At 44.8% G+C, this 24,592-nt stretch overlaps 1 protein-coding gene and 1 long non-coding RNA gene across 4 annotated transcripts; one reads left to right on the top strand and one right to left on the bottom strand.

The window, feature by feature from the left end:
- The first annotated feature begins 10,862 nt into the window (after window positions 1-10,862).
- On the top strand, window positions 10,863-20,389 carry LOC136486694 (uncharacterized). 3 transcript variants are annotated; one of them, XR_010766920.1, is made up of 6 exons: window positions 10,863-11,222; window positions 11,535-11,588; window positions 13,283-13,335; window positions 13,965-18,726; window positions 19,558-19,610; window positions 20,240-20,389. It is a non-coding gene; the product is annotated as an uncharacterized lncRNA (long non-coding RNA). The 3 variants fall into 3 exon arrangements; XR_010766919.1 differs by having other exon boundaries at window positions 11,527-11,588; XR_010766918.1 differs by lacking the exons at window positions 10,863-11,222; window positions 11,535-11,588 and adding an exon at window positions 11,680-12,451.
- Window positions 20,390-20,911: 522 nt separating this feature from the next.
- Window positions 20,912-24,054, bottom strand: LOC136486693 (alcohol dehydrogenase 1-like). Its single transcript, XM_066483655.1, has 10 exons — window positions 23,791-24,054; window positions 23,265-23,401; window positions 23,119-23,165; window positions 22,383-22,708; window positions 22,214-22,296; window positions 21,996-22,071; window positions 21,852-21,913; window positions 21,675-21,770; window positions 21,360-21,521; window positions 20,912-21,241 (listed from the first exon to the last, which is right to left on the bottom strand). Exons 1-10 carry the CDS (start codon window positions 23,822-23,824, stop codon window positions 21,125-21,127), a joined length of 1,140 nt encoding a protein of 379 aa, XP_066339752.1. The 5' UTR covers window positions 23,825-24,054; the 3' UTR covers window positions 20,912-21,124.
- Between the last annotated feature and the right edge of the window lie 538 nt (window positions 24,055-24,592).

The raw sequence follows: 24,592 nt of genomic DNA, 5'->3' as shown, positions 1-24,592 counted from the left end.
TCGCCGATCTCGAATCAAAACCGAGAGAAAAACTGAATCGGGTTAATCCGAACCCTAACGAAACCCTAACCCTAACTCACGACGAGAAAGGGGAAGAGGTGAACGGACAAGGGTCAGGAGCTCCTACCTAGGGTTCGCCTGCTCCGTCTCCACCGCCGGTCGTCGCGAGGACACCGCACGGGAAGTCAACCTCAGCCGCCGGGGCGGGAGAAGCGCTGCCGCACGATCTCCGCCTTGGGCTCGGGCCAAAGGGCACCACCGTGGTGCCGCTCGATGGTGCCGCGCGTGGCTCCGGCCGCACGCGTGCGCCAGCGAGGGGTGCCATGGCGGAGCCGCCATCCCCGCGTCGCGTCTCGCTCTCGGTCGCTCGCTGTGGTTGCGCTGAAAGGGAAGAGGAGAGCGGCGAAGAGAGAGGAAGGGAGGCGCCGAATGCGTTAGGGTTCGGGGTAGGACGCCGCGCCGGGGGTTTTGTTCGACCGACGTGCGCGCGTGACCATCCGATGCAGATCAACGGACAACAGCGAACGGGCCAACATTCGGCCCAGGCCCAGGTTGCGTCCTAGGAAGCTGCAGCGCCCGCGCGAACAGAAACAGGTCGGGCCAAAATTCACTGTTTCAGCTGGTTTGGGCCAAATGAACAGTGTTCACACAAGTTTAAGTTTTATTTTTTTAGAAGCAATTTTTGATGATATTTGTCTACTTTAATATCTCTGTTAAAATTTGAACCAACGGGATAATTTTTCAGAGAATATTTGAGAAAAGTTTAATGCTTCTGAAAAATAGATAATAAATTTTTTCATGTTTCCGCTGCTAAAGAAATTGTTTATTCTCCAGTTATTTTGAACCAACGTGATATTTAATTGGAGAAAAAGAGATTTTGATATGATTATGATGTTATTTTCTGACCAACGTTGTTAATAACAATATCATAATTTTAATGATTTTATGTATTAATTCTATTTCTGCCCAATGGTGATGTAGAGTTAGTGTATAAGAACAGTTGTATGTTTTAATTTTGACCAACGTTGAAATCAAGGCATGCAATTGTTGTTATTTTTTATGTTCTCACTCTATATGAATTGTGTTTTAAGGCGGATACAACTTGATGGGTTGTATGAAAGAGATCCCCACTCTCAAAGGTGACAACTACACGGAGTGCAAGAAAAAGATTGACCTGGCCTTCATCTTGGCTGAGGTGGACTGGGTAGTCACCTCACCATGTCCCGCTGAGCCTGTGGCACCGGTGAGGGAGACAAACAAGGCTGATGCCGCTTGGACAACTAAAGAGAGGGATTTTGAATCCAAAAAGATGTCCTACGACCTTGAGCATAGGAAGTGGGTCACTGCCAACAAGAAATTTTTTTGTTGTGATAAAGAACACGATTGAGCCTGTAATTGTGGGCTCAATCCCAGAGTGTGACACGGTGACTGAGTACCTCGATAGAATAAAGTCAGTTCACTGGCTCTTCAAAGACATATGCTACCCAGCTGATAAAGCAGCTGGTGACAGAGAGGTACTCTGAAAATGGTAGTATAAGAGAGCATATACTATTTGTTATCACTATGTGATGATATGAACGTTGTATGCGATGATGGAAACGTTGCGTGCGACAATGAGAATGTATCCTCGTCTGCGGATATAAACAGAAAATGAAAGAGCTCACGATGTATCGTCGAAATTATGGCACTGTCGTTTAGGCCATATTTCGAGGGGGAGAATAGAAATACTAGTTAAGAATGATATTCTTCCTCCATTAGAGTTCTTAGATTTAGAACAATGCAGAGAATGCATAAAAGGAAAGTATGTAAAGAAAATAAAGAAAGATGCCAAACGAAGCGCATGAATTTTATAGATTATTCACACAGACATCTGTGGTCCGTTTCCTGTAAAGAGTGTAGATGGTTATGATTCATTCATAACATTCATAGATGATTAGTCCCGTTATGGCTACATTTATCTAATCAAAGAAAGAACAGAAGCATTAGATAAATTTAAGATATTTAAGGCAGAAGTTGAAAACCAACATAATTTAAAGATTAAGATAGTCAGGTCCGACCGTGGGGGGAGTACTACGGTCGGCATACCACATATGGCCAAGTTCCTGGACCTTTTGCAAGGTTCTTACAGGAGAATAGCATAGTAGCCCAGTATTCTACACCGGGCGAACCTCAGCAGAATGGAGTAGCTGAAAGACGCAATCGTACCCTAATGGATATGGTGCGCAGTATGATAAGTTACTCCACCTTACCGTTGAGCCTGTGGATGGAGGCGTTAAAAACTGTCATTCATATTCTTAATAGAGCACCAAGTAAGTCGGTGCCCAAAACACCGTATGAGTTGTGGACAGGAAGAGTACCCTCACTAAACCACTTACGTGTGTGGGGGAGTCCTACTAAGGCTAAAGTATTTAACCCAAACATCGAGAAACTAGATCCCAAAATAGTAAGTTGTCATTTCATTGGCTACCCAGAAAAGTCAAAAGGTTTTCGTTTCTACTGTCCAGACAGACATACAAAGTTTTGTGAAAACAAGACACGCTGTCTTCCTAGAGGATGAAATGATGAGGGGGAGCACGGTAGCTTGAGAAATTGACCTTGAAGAGAAGCGGGTGTATACACCCACTCCGATAATTCATGAGCCATTTTCTCACTACCTGCTATCGCTGCACCGACAGTGCAAGATACTGTGGTGCCAGCACCTGTTGTTATTCCGCTTGTGGCAACAATGAATGACGATGAGGAACCTGTTCTTCAGGATCCTGTAGAACCTATTGCCACACATGAGGGGGAGCAACAACAGCCTCAAACGGAAGATGTGCCAAATGTGGAGGCCCCTAGAAGGTCTCAAAGAGTTAGAAAATCAGCTATTCCTGCTGACTGTGAAGTATACAACACTGAGGAATTTCAAATGGAGGATGATCCCACCTCATTTGAAGAAGCCATGAGAAGTGATCATTCATCAAAGTGGCTTGAGACCATGAAAGATGAAATAAAATCTATGAATGCCAATAAAGTTTGGGACCTGGAAATAATTCCTAAATGAGCCAAAACAGTAGGCTATAAATGGGTCTACAAAACAAAACTTGACTCTCAAGGAAATATAGAGAGATATAAAGCGCGACTTGTGACAAAAGGCTTTACGCAAAGAGAAGGGATTGATTAGAATGAGTCCTTTTCTCCAGTCTCATGTAAGGATTCCTTCAGAATCATAATGATATTAGTGGCACATTATGATTTAGAATTACATCATATGGATGTAAAGACAACATTTCTCAACGGGGACTTGGAGGAAAATGTTTACATGGCACAACCGAAAGGTTTTGTCATGGAAGGAAAAGAACGAATGGGATGCCGCCTAAAGAAATCCATTTATGGATTAAAACAAGCTTCAAGACAGTGGTACTTGAAGTTTGATCAGACAATAAGGAATTTTGGGTTTAAAGAGAATGTAGAGGACAATTGTGTCTATGTAAAGTTTAAGAATGGGAAGTTTATCTTCCTTGTCCTGTATGTGAATGATATCTTACTTGCTAGTAGTGATGTTAGTCTACTGCTGGAGACAAAGAAGTTTTTGTCCTCAAAATTTGATATGAAAGATCTTGGTGAAGCTTCGTTCGTTCTAGGGATCGAGATTCACCGAGATAGAAGTAAAGGGGTATTAGGACTATCACAAAAGGCATACATAGAAAAGATCTTAAAGAAATTCAGTATGCACAAATATAGTCCCTCACCTGCTCCTATAGTCAAGGGTGATAGATATTGAGATTTTCAATGCCCCAGGAATCAGTATGAGATCGATCAAAGGAAAACGGTTCCATATGCTTCAGCTGTCGGAAGCTTGCAATATGTTCAAGTATGTACACGCCCTGACTTAGCATTTGTTACCGGGTTACTTGACAGATTTCAGAGCAATCCTAGAACAGAACACTAGAAATTAGTAAAAAAATCTTGCGTTATTTGCAAGGAACGAAAAGCCTCATGATGACGTATAGAAGATCAGATTCACTCCATATAGTGGGATATTCAGATTCTGATTATGCAGGAGATGATAGAAAATCCGTGTCTGGATATGTATTCACGCTCGCAGGGGGAGCTATTTCATGGAAAAGCTCAAAGCAAACCGTCACTACATCGTCCACAATGTATGCCGAGTTTGTAGCGTGTTATGAGGCAACGGGGCAGGTGAACTGGCTAAAGAAGTTCATACCCGGTTTGAAGGTGGTTGACGACATCTATAGACCACTTAAGTTATACTGCGATAATAATCCGACAGTACAGTATGCTCACAACAATAAGTCAAGTGGTGCTGTCAAACACATTGACATAAAGTATTATGTTGTGAAAGATAAAGTCCGAGATATGTCATAAGTCTTGTGCATATAAGTACCAAAAAGATGCTCATGGATCCGCTTACAAAAGGCTTACCACCCAACGTGTTCAGAGAACATATAGCTGGCATGGGTTTAAGGGAAAGCCTATAATTCATGGACAAAAGAAGACCCAAAGTTAAGTACCTATTTTAGAACAGAGTGGTGTGTTGTAGCTGTTAAATCTATCGGCAATTGACCGTGACGATGAAACATGCTCTATGCGCTAATCTGTAATGAAATGAACAAAAGTAAATTATATAAAATTGAAAGATGGTAGTGAGATCAAGGGGGAGAATGTTAGTTGATCTCCACCAATAGGCCCCCTTGGATCTGTGTCCTGATCAGGGGCGCCCAACCCTAATATGGTTGGTGGGCCCCTGTCGCACAGCACTAAAAGAGAGGTGGGGATCAGGGCTCTAACTACGAGGTTGACCAGAGCCGTCGTGACCCACCAACAGCTAAACCTAACCCGATCTAAAGAGAGTGCTGCCAGCGACGGGAAGACCCACTAACTTCGCTGTCACCACCGGACCGCGGCACCTCGCATCACCGTCGCCTCTGCATCGCCACCACTATACTGGACTCCACCGCGCCGAGCTCCCACGACACCGACGTCCACGCGGCTGTGGCGCAACTATGCCAGGGCGAAGTAGAGGAACCAATTTTTCCATCTAAGTAAGATGTTTACGCCCTGATGTACGTTTCAGAGGTACTCTGTTTCCTAACAGGAACATGTCCAACAATTCCTGAACGAGATGGAGCTGGACGACTTCAGAGCATTTGTGGCCACGACTCCACTTGGCGTCGCATCGGATGCACAGACCACGTGCACGACGGTTAGCACGTAAGGCCTAGAACCTTTCTTCAACCGATGAAGTAGGCGTGTCAGCAATGCGCTTGACGTCACCGAGCGCAGGCTTGGGTGGCGGTGGAGGAAGAGCCATAGCTCCTTGCCAAGCAGTCTTGGCAGCAGCTGCTTGATCATAACGCTGATAAGGTTGCTTGCTTGCTCCCAGTGCCTCGTCTGATGTCATCACGCAAGCCATCTATAAATCTTTGGGTATAGTAAAGGGGGTCTGGGTGTTTGGCATAAGCTTTGAGCTGGTCTACGAGAGTGATGAACTTATCAATGTACTCATTAACTGGAGCCTTTTGACGAATTTGAAACATACGGCGAAGCAACAACTCATGTTCATCGCGGGCAAACCGCGAGAGAAGCTGAGCACAGAAATCAGACCAAGTGGTGGACTCAAGTTGATCTTCAACCGAGGATAGCCAGCATTTCGTGGCACCCTGAAAATGCATCGTAGGACCCAGACAATAGACTCGACGTGGTACAACTCAAAGTAATGAACCGCTTGCTTGATCCACAGCTTAGGGTGATCACCGTCGAACTTAGGGAAGTCAAATTTGGGTAGTTTGCCGGTATGGCCACCCCCACTGCCTCCTTGAAACTCATTCTCCCAATGATTTCCATGGGTACATGGAGGTGGATGCGGTGGAGGACACGGTAATGGAAGAGGAGTGGCAGGACGGCAAGGCAACATACCCTTTCCGGGGGGTGGAATTAGAGTGGTGACCACTCCAAATTCACCCGCCCGGTTCCGAGGATCGACGCGGTGCCCGTTGGGCAGTTCAGCTAGAATTCCGGCAGAGGCACGCCCGACAGCCATGTAGTTGCCCTCGACAGCAGCCCGGTAGTTTGGAGAGACGGCGGGCTTGGTGTCGTGGAGGACGGTGGTCGGTGAAGACGGGGCCGAAGCGGACTTGGTGGGCGGCGTGGCCGCGAACACGCCTGGGGTCGCCGAGGGGACGTCCACCATAGAGCGTTCCCAATACTTCAAAATCTTCCTGACTTCCAGCTTCAGGGTCGCCAGTTTTTTTACCTCGATCTTCAGATCGTCGACGACGCCCTCGATTCCTGGACGCCATTCATCGAACGCTTGGGCGGCGGACTCGAGTTTGTCGAGACGGGCAGTGGACGAAGTCGTGGTGGAATCGAGCTTGCACTCGATGTTGTCGAAGCGCTTCTCCTGGGCGGCGAAGCGCTTGTCGATCTTGTCGAGGAGCATCTTCAACTCGGGATTCATGGCGCCGCGGTGGCATTGCAGGCGGGTGAAGTGCTCGTGGTCAGCGAGGGAGGTGGGATCCAGATCGGCGGCGCGCACGACAAATCGCGAATCCTTGATTGGAATTATGGAATCCTCAACTCAAGCTGCAGCTCACAAACTTGAATCGAGATTAGACCGACCAGATCAGTTGGATTCAAGCAATCGTGGATCACAGCGCGCCAGAGATCGATCGAGCCGAGGAATGGTGGCTCTGATATCACTTGTGAGGGACAACAGAGGGGAATCGAGAGGAGTAGGAAGAAGGATTGGGAAGCACGGCAATGAGGAAGAAGAACAGGGGTTCGGAGGACGAGTGCTTAGTTTTAGGATAACAGATTTCAGTTTACAATTGGATACCCTCTCTCGCTTACTGCCTTCTCCTTAAGAATACAGGGCAAGGTGTCCGTCTCGCGCATGCAAGCGCACATCACTTGGCCCATTCCTGACCGGTGTACCTTTGGTTTGGACGCCTGGGCCTTGCCTTCCTAGGCTGGCTACTGGCGATGCCATCATCATGTGTTCCTAGGCCGTTGGCAGAAGACAGGATGCTCACACAGGGTACAAGACCTCAGGGGAGAGGGAGGTCGGAGCAGCAGGAGAAAGATCTAGAAGACCCTAGAAGGAACCTGGGTACAAGAGAGAGAGAGGTAGTTGGGGAGGAAGATGAACGGTAAACCCAAGGGAGGAGAGATGTTCTGTTTCTGGTTAATTGATTCGATGCCCTCTTTCTGGCTGATCGTTCCGCTTTTATCCACTGCTACTACTGAGCCTGACAGCCTGGCCCCAGCTGGCAGCCCCTCCATACACATGTACTGACATTCCCCCCCTCCTTGAAAAGCGGCTTGCTCCCGAGCCGCTGTATGAAAACCTTGGAGACCTCTTGTCTTGAGCCGGATTGCAGAGCCATGGTTACTGCAAATGTCCCTGGATGTCGCTGTTGTTTCCTGGTCTGAACTGAGCAGTCCTTAGTACCCATTAGTTTGTAAGGCGACACTGGAACACATCTTGAAGATATCAACGAATCAGCGTTCTGTGGAGGCAGGGACCAAGTACTGAGCACATGTATCCCAGTAGTAAGATGAACAAAGCCCATCAACAATAGTTGCTCAGGACGTGCTCCAAGGTATGAATTCCGAGAGCACCATCTGATCCAGCCAACTTGTGCAATGAGAATAGATATCCAGCTGCTCCAAGCCCAGATCAGAATCTCTTGGAAACTAACCAAGTGGCTACCAAGAAATGTATCAAGACTGCATCGTTGGTGATTCTGTCGAACTGTATGGTGCCTGAATATGTATAGTGGAAGCACCATATAGGGGACAGATTGTATCTCTGAGATCATCATGTTAGAGAAGCAACTGAGAAGGTTCCGAGTTATGCAGGCCCTCAAGTTCATATCAGAATCATGCGCAGCAGACTGAGTTGAACTGAATCATAGTGCAAAACTTGTCCAGACCATTGCCATCCTTTTTTTACTAAGCATCTGTCCTTGTCCAAGAATATGCCAAACAGGATGCATGATGAAAATACTTGTGGTGGAGAGGAACATAACAACGCCACACTGACATTCTCCTCTCCTTGAAAGGCAGCTGGCCCGTAAGCCGCTTCCATGATCTGAACCCCTGAAAAGCAGTAACTTGGACTTCTCGGCAGCGCCATAGTAGCAGCAGGACGGCCAGCGCATAGGAATTGTTGCCCTTCACTATGATAGCAACTGTACTGAAACAACAAATTCCACAAGAACAGACCAACATTGTTGCAAATACCACCATGTTGGCAAGCCTTGATTAAGTCTTCACTCAAATGCAAAGGTAGCAGCAATGTCAGCACTTCTCTCAAGCTATGATCAAAATGTGGGTCTCTGCATGAATCCAGCCCCCAACAACTGATGCCAAACTCATGAAATAGGGAGTGAAAATCAAATTGTGCGAGCCCACCACGCTTCAGCCGTACAAAGTATGTTGGGATCACCAATACAAATAGCTGCCAAATGACCTTGAACCAGGCAGTCTCTGCAGTTGTAATACATGCCGCTAGCATAGCTGTCAAGCCAAAATATCCTGCAGAACACATCATCATGCAATTGCATAGACTGAATCATCATGTTGCACATGCATCCAAGTAGTATAAGTACACGCCAGCTCACAATCAGCATCTTGATTCTTCTAACAGTAAGGTGATGCAAAAGGAAAAGGGCCCCAGCCAGTGTATATTGTGGATTGCAATAAATCCAATAGACAAGTCCTTCCACTCGCCATCTGTGACCCAACTTGAAATTCAGTGAACCAATAATCTTCATTGACAGTGATTTAGTCAGGAACATATATTGCTGCCTTTGACAGGGATACAACCACTGAGGCAACTGAAACCACTTAATACTACCAGGCAAGAATTTCCAAACAGGTGGTGGTCAAGGAACTTTCAATAGTGCCTGCATTTGTACAGATTGTTGAAGTTCTTCACTGTCAAGGAGCATCAGGGAGGTACAGACATTGCACTTGAAACGCGTTGTCGGACCACTAAAGGATGGCCAAAGTGTAGGCCTGACTTGAACACCATCACCCAGTATCACAAATTGCACAGGTGGTGGCCATGGTTGCTTGTGCGGCACCTCATCCCAACCACAGCCGAATGGAGACCAGATGTTGCACTGTATGATCATGTCCTGTATCTCAAACTGCATAGGTGGCGGCCATGGTTGCCTATGCGGCACTGCATCCCAGCTACAACTGAATGGAGGCGAGAAACAGCTCTGTACCAGGATGAAGCAATTCATCAAACACCTGTTGGGCAAGGTGCTGGGAACCTCGTCCTCCTTCTCGGGCACCACCAACTGCAGGAGAGAGGAAGCCAGCGAGGAGATGCTGAGCTCGGCACGCAACTCACGAAGCTGAGCCGGGGTAGCAGCGAGGTCGAGGTTGGCCCCAGGTAGGTCTGCATATTGAGCCAGCTCGGCTCGGCTAGGTCTAGCTCGAGCTGGCAGCTAGCTCGGCTCTGCTCGGTAATATTACGAGAGGGACAGCTCGGCTCGGCTCGTTAAAGAGCTCGAGCTACTATAAAAAAATAGGACACATGTTTATAATGTTTATGCTATATTAATTCTAGAAGGTGACGTCTATCATTATGCAACCATACATGATTAATACATATTATGTTCATTAAAAGTATCAATCATGCAATATAGTTGTTCCATCCATTCATGCAGTCCAACATACTAACTAGTTCCTTGCCACCACAAACTTAGAAAAGTCCACAGATTTGTCAGTATCATCATTTTCTCCCTAGAAAACAATCCATAAAATCAACATTTAAGTATCACAACAATTATAAAATTAAAATTCATATAAAACAACTAAAAATAAGGATTACATATCAATAGAATAGGTGTACACTTCTAGGTCAACATCATCATCTTCTGGATTCATGGTCGTTGGCTGATAGGCCTCAGCTCATTTCAGCTCGTGAGCAGCTCGCGAGCTAGCTCGAACTGGTTTGTTAAAATAACGAGCTAGACTTCCAGCTCAACTCGTGAAAAAAGTTAAAACGAGCCGAGTCGAGCCGGCCACGAGTCAAGCGAGTTGGCGATCCGCGAGTATTTTTTCCAGCCTTAGCCCTAGGAGCGTGGTGGTGAGGTTGTCGAGGCGGCCACGGGCTCCGGTGAGCTACTCACCGACGTCGCGGACGACGAGGGCCACGCGGAGGAGAGGCGACACCGCTTGGAGTCCGCGCAAGCGTGGAGTGATTGGAAGTCGGCGGCGGGGAGTTTGCGTTGGATCCACCTGATGACGAGGGTCTGCGGAGTCTGCGGCGGTGACGGCGCCGAAGTTGACGCGGACGAGCGGGTTGAGGTGCGCGAGCGCGTCTGCAGAGATGGCACCCAAGACGTCGTTGCGGCAGGAGGAAGTGCGTCCGCGCGCGCGTGCTGGTGCGGCTTTGGGGCGTCGGTGTCGCGGCGGAAGCGGCTCCTCGCGAGTGGTAGCAGAGGAAGGAGTGGGCACGGGCGTGACCGAGGCGGAGGAAGGCGCGGGCGTGGGCATGACTGAGGCGGGGATGTAGCTGTTGGCGTCAGTGCACTCGATGTCGACGGGGCCGCGCTGGACAAGCTCCGTGGTGAGGTGTGGCGGCACGACGAGCTCGAGGGAGATGTCGGCGACGTCAGCAGCGTCGGTGATGGTGTACGCGGACGCCGCAACGTCGACGGCGAGCTGCTCCGGGCATGTGAGGTCGGACTCACGCACGCAGGGGCGGATTTGGGCCTCGGGCAACTAGGGCCATGGCCTCAGGCGTGGCCCAAATTTTCCCTTATAGTATAGGTGTTTTTTTCGGCCTGGCTCTAATCGTTGGGCCAAAATCCATCCTACCTCCAGCCCAGAAAAAAAAGAGGAGAGGCAGAGTTGGCAACTGGCGAGACTTCGTGCGGCGCCGCGGCGGACTTCCTCTACACTCGCGACCTAGCGCCGGTTCTCCTCCGACTCGCCGTCGCAGTCTCGCCGAGCAGGGCCGAGGCCCCAGCCCCCAGCGGCCAGGTGCCCAGCGGCGCAGCCCCCAGCCCCAGGCACATCCCCGCCGCCACTGCGCTCTCTCGCCAGTCGCCACCGCCTGAGCGCCGAACCACGCGAGCGCGACAGCGGCCGCCCTCCGGCCAGCCTTGGCCTGGCGCGGTGGCGCACTGGCCGTGGACGCCGGCCCGCAGCTCGCAGCCGCCTGTGCTGTGCTATCTTCTTTCTGACTTCTGAGCTCGGTAATTCCCAATCCCAAATTCCCAATTGTCAAATCAAATTTGCAGTCTAGAAATTCCATGAATGATAATTGATTATCTCAATTTTTGTAGTCTATAGAGTTGCACAATGAAAAGGACCATGACATTAAAATCTTTTTTTTCTCCTGCTCCTACGCCAATTATACAACCAGTGTCACAAATCCCACCTTCTGCACAAGCACAATCAGAAGTAGTAGAAGGAACACAGATTTTAGTAGAACCAGCAGCAGTAGAATGATCAATTGTATTTTATGGATTACATTGCTAATTTGTATGTATGTTCAAGTTCATTAGATGCTCTTGATGAAAATATGACAGGCGAGGCCGATCCAAACCATCATTAGTTAGGTAATTCTATAACCACTTTCATGTTTCTATCAACTATGTTATGAATTTAAGTATGGAATTAAGATATAATCTAAACTTATGTATTTATAAGCTACTATTGTTATCTATCGGTATTTTGACCCGATGCAAGCGCTATATACGCTTTGATAGCGGCCCTAGGTGTCAAAATTGAGGACCTCCGCCACTGCACGCACGGAACCGAGGCTCAACGACTTGGAGCCGCGGGGCAGCACCATGGCGACCTTCTGGACGACGTCGAGCAGCGCATCGGGGTCGGTGGGGGTGACGAGCGCGTGCACGGGTTCGGCGCCCGAGTCGTCGTCGCAGGAGGAGGGAGCGCGTCCACATGCGGGCTGCTGCAGCCTGGCGAACAGCCGGTCCAAACGAGCATCGGACTCGTCGAGCCTCCTGCGGATCTCGTTGAGGAGGAACTGAGTAGAAGGAGAGATCTCGGTAGGGGGATCCATGGCGCTAGGGTTCCAAGAATCGACGGCTCGTACCAATTCTTAGCAACCACGATGGATTGGGTCACTGATAACTCGATTCGGAGTAGCAGTGTAACGCCCAAAAAAAAAAGAAAAAAAGAGAGAGAGAGAGAGAGAGCTAGATGGGCCTAGGCCCATCTGCTGGTGCCGCCTCCCCCTTTTCTCCTCCCTCTCCTGGCCGCCACCCCTTTCTCCTTTCCTCTCCTGGCCGCACCTTCTTCTTTCTTCTTGCAAATGTTTCCCGTGGATCTCTTGCTCTAGAGCCTAAATCAAGAAGAAAAGTTGGGGAACAGTTTAGGGAGCAGGGGAGGAGCAGGGAGAGGTGTGGATTGGAGTTCTCCCACCGTTCTCCTTGCGGGATCTTCAAGGGAACCCTAGGTGAGACTTGAGTTTCTGTAAAGTGCAAGTTTTAGAGGTGTTCTGGATGCCTAATAGTCGAGGAGGAGAAAGGATTAGAGCAGGGTTTAAGGGATGTTTTCGTTTTGGTCATGCAGTGGGTGGACAGGCAATTAGGGTTTCAGTGTTTTCCTTCTCTCCCTGTACAGCTGTAGATCGGTCTGTTTTTGAGGTATTTACTGGCCGAATTAGGGGATTTCATATGAATGGAAGTTGTAGGGCATTTGAAGACCTTTCCAACGAGTATTTAAGCTTAATTTTTCGTTGAGCATAGCAAAAGTTATGGCTTTCTGAATGTTGCCGATGGTTACTGCAGTTCTATCAGGTCGGGGTCCGTTTCAAACTCCAGTTTTCAGCATCGTTTTAGAAGTTTTCGAGGCCATTTTGGTCCAGGGCGCTATGGAGTATTTTGTAGTACTTTGTATGAACTTTTCATTGAGTATTTAAACTCTGTTTTAGGATCAACGGCTTGGGAGGTATGGTTTTCTGAAGACAGAGTTGCTGCTCTAGAAACTCAGAGTAGTCTGTTGCTTTGTAGGCTGCATTAAAAATAGTAGATGTTGAAATTTTAATTTCTGCTGAATACCAAGGTTGTAGCTTATTCAGTGTAGATGCTTGTTAGCTATTTATTTGTTATCACAACTGCTACGGTTTCAGAGTTACAAAAAAAAAGAACGAGCAGCACTGCTGCTGTTTATTGGGGTCAAGTGGGGGTTGTTTTCATCGATTGCTTGTTCGGACGTAGGGCCGTTTTGTTGATTGTTTACAAGTGTTATTCGGGGTATTTGTACTGAGTTCTTTGTTTTAAAACAGGTGGTAGTGCCTCGGATCGCCCCTAGTCCTTTTTGACCTTCTTCGGTAAAAAGGCAAGTGAATGTAGCAGTGGTTCGCTACTGTTTTGACTTGTTATCTTTATCACCTACACCACAATGTTCGGAACCATGTCATAACAACTGTGAACTGAACCTTTCTGATGTTCCTCTCTCAATCGTAATTGGATGCCTTATTTCTTTATATATGGTGTGGTTGTGATGCACTGATGCTAGCACGGTTCATGTGGTCAAATCACATGGCTTTGGAGAAGGTGAAGTTATATTGCTATTATTGTAGCATGTCATATGCATTGCATCATTCGAATGCATTGGAAGTTATATCGTTGACCTATGGTCACGACCGTACCGGTACAGCATCATGGGATGCAGCTCCATACCTTGTTGGGTATGCAGGCAGGAGTCATTTGCATTGCACTCATATGCATTTATGAAACATATTTGAAGTGACATGACCTTGCTAATATAATATTGAAGGTGTATCACCTCTCTGTGGTTTTATTTGGAGGTGTTCTTTACATTGGTTTTATATGTTGCTTATTCAGAGATGGAATCCTTTACTAAATCGCTGCTTAACACAACTTGTGATTTGAATAGCTCAAAAAAAATATATAAATTTTACTTGCTGAGATGTTTTCATCTCACCCTTGCATTATTCTTCCCAGGTACTTGATAGTTGATCGGATGGGAAGGGAGCTAGCTGCACGTTTCACACACCTTCATTTGGAGACTATTCCGTAAACTTAATAACGTAGTTGTGATAATTAGTTTTTGTGGATGTTTATTTTATGCTAGTGTGGTCTATATGTGTCTTATCTTTGTTCTCACCTCCGTGTTGCTTATATTTACAAAGGAGGTGCTGCCGTTTTTTTATTTAGTATGTCCAACTAGTGTTTGTGTTGTTTAGTAGCACCCTGGGGTGTTACAGTTGGTACCAGAGCAGGTTATAGATTCTCGGAAAATAAGATTTAACATGACACACTTGCACATGTAGGGTGGGTAGTGTTTGTATAAGATGCTAAAAGCTTTGAAGATTGTGGTGTTTGTCTTTGCTTAAGTTGCCTTGATGTTTATGTTGTATGTCATCACTATTGCTAATTCTGATCAATTACAAAGTTTATTTGTATGGTTTATATCAGCTTTATTTGATCATGATTTTGACAATATTAGTTGTTCTTACAAGTATACTCTTGTCTAGTTTCTTTCTCATGATATTGTTCATAAATGGACCCTTAAGATGTCATAGTTGTTGATGCTTGAGGGTGAGGATCCTAAAATGTTCGATCTGCTTTTGTTGGTACGAAAAGGTTTTGGAAGCCGTAGATCAGCTATAGTCTAGTAGTGCAGATGGTGGAGTGGAGGGCCCCCACAATGCCTTTCTCTGCACTACTAAGTGAGGTTGCCCGAGTGTTAGGTTGACCCAAGCATCTATATTCAAAGGAAATGGTTGAATGGCGGATGGGTTGGCCTCCATGCCGTGCATTCTAACTATTTACTCTTGACATATCAGATGGGTGGGTCATTATATGTTTTGTCCTGTAGATATAATGCTATATTGGTTTACCCTTAGTCTGGTGGAGTCCTTTCATGCAAATCAATCTCTACTTTTGTGCTAGTATCAAAGATATAATGAGAGCAAGACTCAGGTGAATTTTTGAGAGGTTCCTAGAGATGCCTATAACCATGTTGCCATGGAGTATGTGTTAATACCTTTTTCCTATTACTTAATGTTTAAGTAATGTTGCGATTGTTATTGATTTGGATAATAAAGTGTGTCTTGAAGTAGAAAAAAGCTTTGTAGAATTATTTGTGTAGCCTATGTGTTTATGGATTTTAAGGCTATAGTGCTGATCTTTGTGGCTTTAATCTAGCCTATCAGAGTGGTATTGTTGATCTAATAGTGGTTGTATAGAAGTTTATTTTTGAAAATGGTATTTGTGATCTATTGGTAAGGACGATGACTTATAGTTTTATTATGGTTGTGCCTCTATGGCTAAGTTGGATATGGTGGTGAGGTTCTTGCCATGCTTCCTTGACATACATGTAATGATTGTTTGTTTAGAAACATGAACTTACAATACATAACCCTCAGCGAGGGGAATAGTGTGGACATCACTCATTAGCAAAAAAAAACCAATGGAATGAAGATGTGTATGTTGGTGAGTCTTCAAACATAGTGGTAGCTGACCTACTGGTTCCTATTGCTTGAATGATCCTCAAGTTAAGGGAAGGTTTAAGACATTCTAGATTTGATGTTGAAGAAATGTTGTTGCATGATAGTTTTGTTACACTTTTCCTTAAGTTTATCCCTTGGTTTCAGTTAACGAAGTGGAGTAGCCCATGAGTTCTAGGAGTCATATATGTTTGTTAGTGTATGAATAGAAAGTTGGAGATGGTTGATTTAGGCCTTGTGCTTTATTTTCGCGAGCCTATCATGCTAAACATGATGTTTACGTTTTTCAGAGATGTGAAGTTCTCTCATTTGATTCCTTAGCGGTCAGTGTTGTTTGATTGAACTGATCTTATTAATTACGTGTATGCTAATTATCTTTCTAGCTCATACATGTGTCTTTATTTGTTAGTGGTATTTTTTTTTCTTCTTAATGTTTGATCTAGAGAATTCGAGGATGAATTCTTTTAAGGAAGATAGGATGTAACACCCAGAATAAGTTTTGTGTCTTAAGAAGCGCAAAATGGTAAATGGGCCGACAAGAGTTTTATTGAGTGGCAAATAAAAAAATCCGATGCTTAGATGGATGATCAAAGACCATAGTTACATGGGGCTCAACGAACTCATCTTTTTGTTCGACTACACATCTGTGTTGTTTGGAGTTTGGATTGCGAAGCTGTGGCTGATATAAGATTTATGGAAGGGAAATTTATAATAGGACAACATTAACTTGTGTTACAGTAACATAGACGGCCCTATTGTGAGCGTTTTTTGTGACTGTTTCACCTGTGTCTCTTCTTTTCCTCTTCCCTTGCGCTAGTCTACCTAGGACTCCCATTTCTTTTTCCAAGCTTTTGGATTCATGTTGTCTCCTGCTGTCATTGAAGAACCAGAGAAGGAAGGAGGGATGGATAAAAGAAGGAAGAAAAGTGAACGAGAGAAAAAAGGGTTGCACAAACCCTAGGTTTTGATTGGTGTGATCTAGGTGCGATGAATCTTATTTAACCCCCTTGTTCTGGGTTAGATTTATACATTAGTTCTTTTCGTTGGATTAGATAGAGTTGTTCTCATAAGTTATCATGTCCACGTTCTGAGAAGCTATGAGGTTGTGCAGTCTTAGTTCATCGCCATTTTTTTTGTCTTTGTTGGAGGCCAAATTGGCCAAAGCCTTGAACACCAAATTTATAGATATTACCCTCATATTCTGCTCGTGAAATTTCACATTTTTAGGCTTTGTGGTTTGAGAGTAATGTTTTTTTTACTATAACTGTTGCCGTTTCCATGTTGTTCTGGGAAGTAATAGATTGATCCAATTTTTGACAATGTTAAAAGTCTAACTAGTCTTTGTAATGAATACCATAGTTGTAGTGTTCTTCAATATCTTTCCAATGGTGTAAATTAACTGTCATATCAGAAATATATCTTTCTGAGTGAGTTGTTGGTTTCTGATGTAAAATTATGTGTTCAATATTACTACATTAATTAGGACATCTTGGTGATTTTTATGCTGAGAGTATCAAAAGAATAAACGTTGTGTACAAGATGACGTTACATGTTATGGTAAAGTTTGGTAATTGTTGAGCAAGTATTTTAGTGGGTATAAACATTATACCAATGATTATTAGAATTTTGGAAAATTTCACTATCTGAATTCAACTAAAGTTTTGTTATGCTTAAATTCAGAATGGAAATAGTGTGTTTTCATGAAAGCTGTAGACCTGGTTTTGTAGTTTTTTTTATTTTTATTTTTATTTTATATGTAATTATTCCCTATCATTGCTTTTGTACATTTAAGATACATAAACATATATAAAAAAAGTCATGTTGTTGTTAGCAGAAAATAGTGCTTGTCGTTTTGTTTTGCTCAATGTATTGGAGTATAGTGATGCTTTACTTGTTATTCATATATGTTTGTGCTTGTGCCTATAAGACAAAGACAAACTTGTAGGTTGCATCAAGGTTTCTATTTGTTGTGTTTGTTTGGCAAGTTGGTCATGCTTGATTTAGTGTTTGTCCCTATGTGGAGTAGCTAAGGTTACATCTGACCCTTTGATGTATGCATCTTTTAAGAATTTGGTAGTCATGCTAGTCTGTCTGTTCCACGAGGAAAAACTTGAGGTGAAAGGAAGCAAGTGTGCTGTCTTCGATTCTTTGCTCATAGACGGATGCATAGTCTATGGTGTATAAAGAAAAAAAAACTAGTTTTGGCACAAATTTGTGCTTCATAGTTTGATGGAGCCGCTTCAAGCTACTAGTTAGTCTAAGGCAAATGTTGACTACCCATGGAGTCACGGATCATCATCTGTTCGATGAATGTTCTAACCGGAAGTTGGGCAAATTAAGTGTGATGTACAGTCGCTATGTTGTAGTTGTTTGTTCCCTATATGTTGCTTTGTCAAGTAATTGGAAAACGCACTTGCTTGTTTATTCCAGTGGAGCCTATGAAATTTCTTAGTTTGTTTCTTTTATCATCTTGTGGCTTGACCATTTTATCGAGGAAGTTACAAGCAAGGCAGCTTTTTAGAAGGGCCATTTTAAGATTGTCTTAGAAGTAAGCTATCTGAGTAAGGCACATTTGTGGCCACACTTTGTCATGTTCTTTGGTGTGGTAGGAAAGTTAGACAATTGTGTCGGATATTTACGTGTTAGTTTGCTGTTGTAGGATGAGCCAAAAAAAAAAGGAAATGTGATGCTAGATTTTTTTTTTCCACTAACTTCTTTGCTGTTGCAATGTCTTTATCGAGACTTGAGTTTGAGTTTAAGGATTTACTGTTTATAGAGAATATGATTTATGAGTTCAGCATTCTAGAGCATATAAGTGTTTCTCACTTCGTACAACGAGGTCTTGGCCAAACTACCTATTAATTGTTGCTCTTGATAAGAGTCTTATAATTTGGTTTACTTACTGGTAGAGGAATTCGGGGACGAATTCTTTTTAAGGTGGGTAGAATGTAACGCCCAAAAAAAAAAGAAAAAAAGAGAGAGAGAGAGAGAGAGCTAGATGGGCCTAGGCCCATCTGCTGGTGCCGCCTCCCCCTTTTCTCCTCCCTCTCCTGGCCGCCACCCCTTTCTCCTTTCCTCTCCTGGCCGCACCTTCTTCTTTCTTCTTGCAAATGTTTCCCGTGGATCTCTTGCTCTAGAGCCTAAATCAAGAAGAAAAGTTGGGGAACAGTTTAGGGAGCAGGGGAGGAGCAGGGAGAGGTGTGGATTGGAGTTCTCCCACCGTTCTCCTTGCGGGATCTTCAAGGGAACCCTAGGTGAGACTTGAGTTTCTGTAAAGTGCAAGTTTTAGAGGTGTTCTGGATGCCTAATAGTCGAGGAGGAGAAAGGATTAGAGCAGGGTTTAAGGGATGTTTTCGTTTTGGTCATGCAGTGGGTGGACAGGCAATTAGGGTTTCAGTGTTTTCCTTCTCTCCCTGTACAGCTGTAGATCGGTCTGTTTTTGAGGTATTTACTGGCCGAATTAGGGGATTTCATATGAATGGAAGTTGTAGGGCATTTGAAGACCTTTCCAACGAGTATTTAAGCTTAATTTTTCGTTGAGCATAGCAAAAGTTATGGCTTTCTGAATGTTGCCGATGGTTACTGCAGTTCTATCAGGTCGGGGTCCGTTTCAAACTCCAGTTTTCAGCATCGTTTTAGAAGTTTTCGAGGCCATTTTGGTCCAGGGCGCTATGGAGTATTTTGTAGTACTTTGTATGAACTTTTCATTGAGTATTTAAACTCTGTTTTAGGATCAACGGCTTGGGAGGTATGGTTTTCTGAAGACAGAGTTGCTGCTCTAGAAACTCAGAGTAGTCTGTTGCTTTGTAGGCTGCATTAAAAATAGTAGATGTTGAAATTTTAATTTCTGCTGAATACCAAGGTTGTAGCTTATTCAGTGTAGATGCTTGTTAGCTATTTATTTGTTATCACAACTGCTACGGTTTCAGAGTTACAAAAAAAAAGAACGAGCAGCACTGCTGCTGTTTATTGGGGTCAAGTGGGGGTTGTTTTCATCGATTGCTTGTTCGGACGTAGGGCCGTTTTGTTGATTGTTTACAAGTGTTATTCGGGGTATTTGTACTGAGTTCTTTGTTTTAAAACAGGTGGTAGTGCCTCGGATCGCCCCTAGTCCTTTTTGACCTTCTTCGGTAAAAAGGCAAGTGAATGTAGCAGTGGTTCGCTACTGTTTTGACTTGTTATCTTTATCACCTACACCACAATGTTCGGAACCATGTCATAACAACTGTGAACTGAACCTTTCTGATGTTCCTCTCTCAATCGTAATTGGATGCCTTATTTCTTTATATATGGTGTGGTTGTGATGCACTGATGCTAGCACGGTTCATGTGGTCAAATCACATGGCTTTGGAGAAGGTGAAGTTATATTGCTATTATTGTAGCATGTCATATGCATTGCATCATTCGAATGCATTGGAAGTTATATCGTTGACCTATGGTCACGACCGTACCGGTACAGCATCATGGGATGCAGCTCCATACCTTGTTGGGTATGCAGGCAGGAGTCATTTGCATTGCACTCATATGCATTTATGAAACATATTTGAAGTGACATGACCTTGCTAATATAATATTGAAGGTGTATCACCTCTCTGTGGTTTTATTTGGAGGTGTTCTTTACATTGGTTTTATATGTTGCTTATTCAGAGATGGAATCCTTTACTAAATCGCTGCTTAACACAACTTGTGATTTGAATAGCTCAAAAAAAATATATAAATTTTACTTGCTGAGATGTTTTCATCTCACCCTTGCATTATTCTTCCCAGGTACTTGATAGTTGCTCGGATGGGAAGGGAGCTAGCTGCACGTTTCACACACCTTCATTTGGAGACTATTCCGTAAACTTAATAACGTAGTTGTGATAATTAGTTTTTGTGGATGTTTATTTTATGCTAGTGTGGTCTATATGTGTCTTATCTTTGTTCTCACCTCCGTGTTGCTTATATTTACAAAGGAGGTGCTGCCGTTTTTTTATTTAGTATGTCCAACTAGTGTTTGTGTTGTTTAGTAGCACCCTGGGGTGTTACAAGCAGGGTACAAGACCTCAGGGGAGAGGGATGTCGGAGCAGCAGGAGAAAGATCTAGAAGGCCCTAGAAGGAACTTGGGTACAAGAGAGAGAGGTAGTTGGAGAGGAAGATGAACAATAAACTAAGGGAGGAGAGATGTTCTTCGATGCCCTCTTTCTGGCTGATCGTTCCCCTTTTATCCACTGCTACTGCTGAGCCTGACAGCCTGGCCCCATCTGGCAGCCCCTCCATACACATGTACTGACAATAACCTTGCATTGATCAACCAATTTGCCAACTGTAAGAGATGTACACAAGGCGACAACCCCGAACATGTCCTGAAAAGCTCTGAAGAGATTTTGTTTATTGCCTGCCGCCGTTCACTAACTGAAAAAAATACTCAATACTATGGTGAAAGGAAGTTGGTAGACTGAATGAAACTCATAGTGGTACCAAACCATATATTACGCCGAGCAAGTTCGCAAGACTCCGGTGCCCATAGATAATTACAGACGCTGGAAGCTACTCTACTGATTGACAAGGCCAAACTGGACGTGATACACATAAGCGTGGCTCCACATCCACGGAGGACACTGCCCCCTTTATTAAACCCAACCCAGACCAGACAACCAGAAAAAAACAATCTAGTTCTCCATGCGGATGATGCAGCGGATGCCCTCCCCCTTGGCCATCAGGTCGAAGGCCTTGTTGATCTCCGCGAACGGCACGCTGTGCGTGATGAACTTCTCCACCTCCAGCTCCTGTGCGCACAAACAGGCAGAGTTGTAGCATGAGCAAGCAGACGTTTGGGAGTATAGCAATTTCAGCGAAGCCCTAGTAACAAGGCTACCGAAGAAATACCACTTTGCTTGCATTTACCTTCTTCATGTACAGCTCAACCACATTGGGCAGGTCAGTGCGTGGTTTGTAGTTGCCGAAGAAGGTTCCCTTCAGGGTCCTCTCGTTCAGGAAGTTCATTGGGTGCGTCTTGAATTCAGCGTCCTTGTGTGGCACGCCCACCAGCACAGCAACACCCCAGCCCTGGATTTAGAGTAGAGCTGTTAAACAACAACAACAAAGCCTTTAAGTCCCAAACAAGTTGGGGTAGGCTAAGAGTAGAGCTGTTAAAATTCAATCTAAATAGAACAGACTGCCAATGGTAGCAGGAAAAGACAATATTTGTTCAGGCCTTACATCATGAACACATTCAAATGCCTGGATCATTGCATTGATGTTACCAGTGCACTCCACACTACGGTCAACCCCTCCATTGGTCATCTCAGCAAGTACCTAAAGCATCAGCAAATTGGATATTATTATGGTCAACTTCTGCGTAAGCTGTCACAGGTTGCCTCAGGTAAAGAAACAGACCTCCTGCACTGGCTTGTTGTGGTCTTTTGGGTTCACAAATTCAGTGCAACCAAACTTCTTAGCTGAAAATGGATAAACAGATGAGCTTAATGACTTATCAAAACAACACAATAAAATGAGTATTCAGTTCAATCAAAGGGTTACCTTCTTCGAATCTGTTGGCGTTCAGGTCAACACCAATGATCCTTGATGCTCCAGCAATCCTTGCACCTTCTGCAGCCTACTCATGCAAATATGCAGAGCAATCAGATGCAACCCCAACTTGTTTGGGACTTAAAGGCTTTGTTGTAATCAGATGCAACCCCAACAAACATTAGAGTTGAATGGCACAGAGTGACAGAAAAAAAAAATCCAACACTTACAGCAAGGCCAACAGCTCCTAGACCAAAAATAGCAACTGTTGAACCCTTTGGCGGTTTTGCAACATTGATTGATGCACCAAGACCTTCAAAAAGAAATTTGGTAAGTCATCCAGCATCATCAGATATATATCCTCGAACATACATACCCAAATGTACTAAATCAACTTACCAGTAGAAATACCACAGCTAAGAACACAAACTTTGTCCAGGGGAGCCTCAGGGTTGATCTTTGCAACACAACCAACATGCATGACAGTGTACTCACTGAAGGTGGAAGTCCCAACAAAATGGTAGATAGGCTTCCCATTGATGGAAAACCGTGATTTACCATCACCAATCATCACACCCCGGTCAGTGTTGATCCTGAGCAGATCACACATGTTGCTCTCTGCCGACTTGCAGTGGGCACACTCCTTGCACTCCCCAGTGAATACCGGGAGGACATGGTCACCAGGGGCAAGCTCAGTAACACCCTCTCCAACACTTTCCACAATGCTGTAACATGAAGAAATTTCAGGAGTTTGACTCGGATCCAAAAAGATTACACATCAGTGTACTTAAAGAATAAATTGATGATGGAAATTGGTGTAAGTCAAATAAATGTGAATGTGTTTAGAAAAGACTAAATTAATTTGCTGATGAAATAATCATAAATCTATGGAAGTCTACTGCCGGGAGGTCAAAATCATTGTTATAACATTCAGCAACACAAACTATTTCTTATTACTCTGGCCACATGTTCTCCAGAGTCTACGCAACAAACCAGATTGCACTGTATCCAATATATCAATAAACAATGACCACCATCGATAAGGTAACTACAAATACAAGCAAGAGACCATAAAACTCAACTTAAACATCCACAGATTGCAAGAAAATGAAGTGGATCAGGGAAGATAACGTACCCTCCAGCCTCATGACCGAAGATCCGAGGGAACACGGGTGTCTGCCCCTAAGAAAGATAAGCCCCCAAGAAGGCACAAGTCAGTTGCGAGTTGCTTCATCAAGCATATGTACTGACAAGATAGGAACGGGGTGACAGAGTGGATACCTTGGCCTCCCAGAAGTAGACGTCAGTGTGGCAGAGCGAGGTGAAGAGGATCTTGACGCGCACCTCCATGGCCTGCGGCGGGGCCACCTCCACCTCCTCGATCGACAGCGGCTTGCCGGCCTCCCATGCCACCGCGGCTGCAGGGGTCCAAGAAAATCACCCGCAGAAAAGCACACACTCAGTTTAGTCCAATAATCTAGTCTAGCAAGAAAAATTAGCTCATTGCAAGTTGCAGCATTCATAGATCATGGCACAACAGTACCACGACGAACTACATCCAATCTCACATTAGGGGAAAAAAATCATAGCATTTATATAAGGGGTAAAAGGACAGGCAAGAAAAGAAGCACCCCGCGGTTGCAGTCTAGCACTACAAGATCAAGGCCACTGTTCACCAAAAAAAAAAAAGAAGCAGCAACAACATGCCCACCCAATAGCATCCCATCCTCACTAGAATTGCAAATTGCTCCCGAAACATAGACAGAAAATTGGACAGATCGAGATAGAGAGAGGAGCAAGCACGGACCTCTGCACTTGATCACCTTCCCCGCGGTCGCCATTGGAACGGAATCCCAAATCCAGAAGCTCCTCCCAAGAACGTCACCACACCACCGATGAAACCAAACCAAATCAAATCAACCTAATGCAAATCGAATCGAATCTGTGAGGAGCCAGGAGGGGAGAACCCTGTGTATTATATATAGGAGCTCGAAAAGCAGGAGGCTGGTGCGCTTTCGCCACCTCCGTCCACCCTCGTGAGGAGCAAACCACGGCGTGGCGACCGAAACCGGGCTCCTGCCTACACCTGGAACGCAGCCGTGGTTTCTGCTCGTGGGTGACGCGGGCTGTGTGTGGGGCCCGGGTACGCCGCCGCCCACCGCGCCTTCGCATCGCGGTCGTCGGATGCGCCGCGAGGGCTAGGATCTGCGGCTGCGAGATGTGCCGCTGAATCAGAGCAAGGGTGGGTCTTCCAGAAGGCCGCCGAGACATGTGCGGGCAGCCGGAATTGTTGCGCCGTGACGGAAAAAATGTCGCCTTGCTATCTACTGGTGGCATCAACACACACACACAAAAAAAAAAAATAGATCGTGTGATTAGGACCGAAATAGCAAGGATTTCTCGGCACGCACAGCCTTACAAACATGTAACAGAAAATTCCTTCCAAATCTGTACAAATTTCTTCTACACTATTAAAAATTATAAGTCGTTCATTTCTACTTTTTCAACTCTTTCTTTTTTTTTGATAAATACTTTTTCAACTCTTTATATGCCATTAAAATACATGTTCCTTTCATTGCCAATCATTATGGGTTTTTATCCTTACATGC

Source organism: Miscanthus floridulus, chromosome 10, assembly GCF_019320115.1.
Source record: "Miscanthus floridulus cultivar M001 chromosome 10, ASM1932011v1, whole genome shotgun sequence".
In the NCBI taxonomy this organism is placed as follows: Eukaryota; Viridiplantae; Streptophyta; class Magnoliopsida; order Poales; family Poaceae; genus Miscanthus; species Miscanthus floridulus.
Note: the sequence above shows the minus strand (reverse complement) of the source record. Positions and strands in the feature narration are given on the sequence as shown.

Excerpts from the sequence above, each read along its gene's own strand:
- LOC136486693 (XM_066483655.1), bottom strand. The coding sequence starts at position 23,824 with ATGGCGACCGCGGGGAAGGTGATCAAGTGCAGAG. Across the intron at positions 21,914-21,995 it reads CGCCAACAGATTCGAAGAAG|CTAAGAAGTTTGGTTGCACT; the intron begins GTAACCCTTTGA and ends ATCCATTTTCAG. Across the intron at positions 21,242-21,359 it reads TTGAGCTGTACATGAAGAAG|GAGCTGGAGGTGGAGAAGTT; the intron begins GTAAATGCAAGC and ends TTGTGCGCACAG.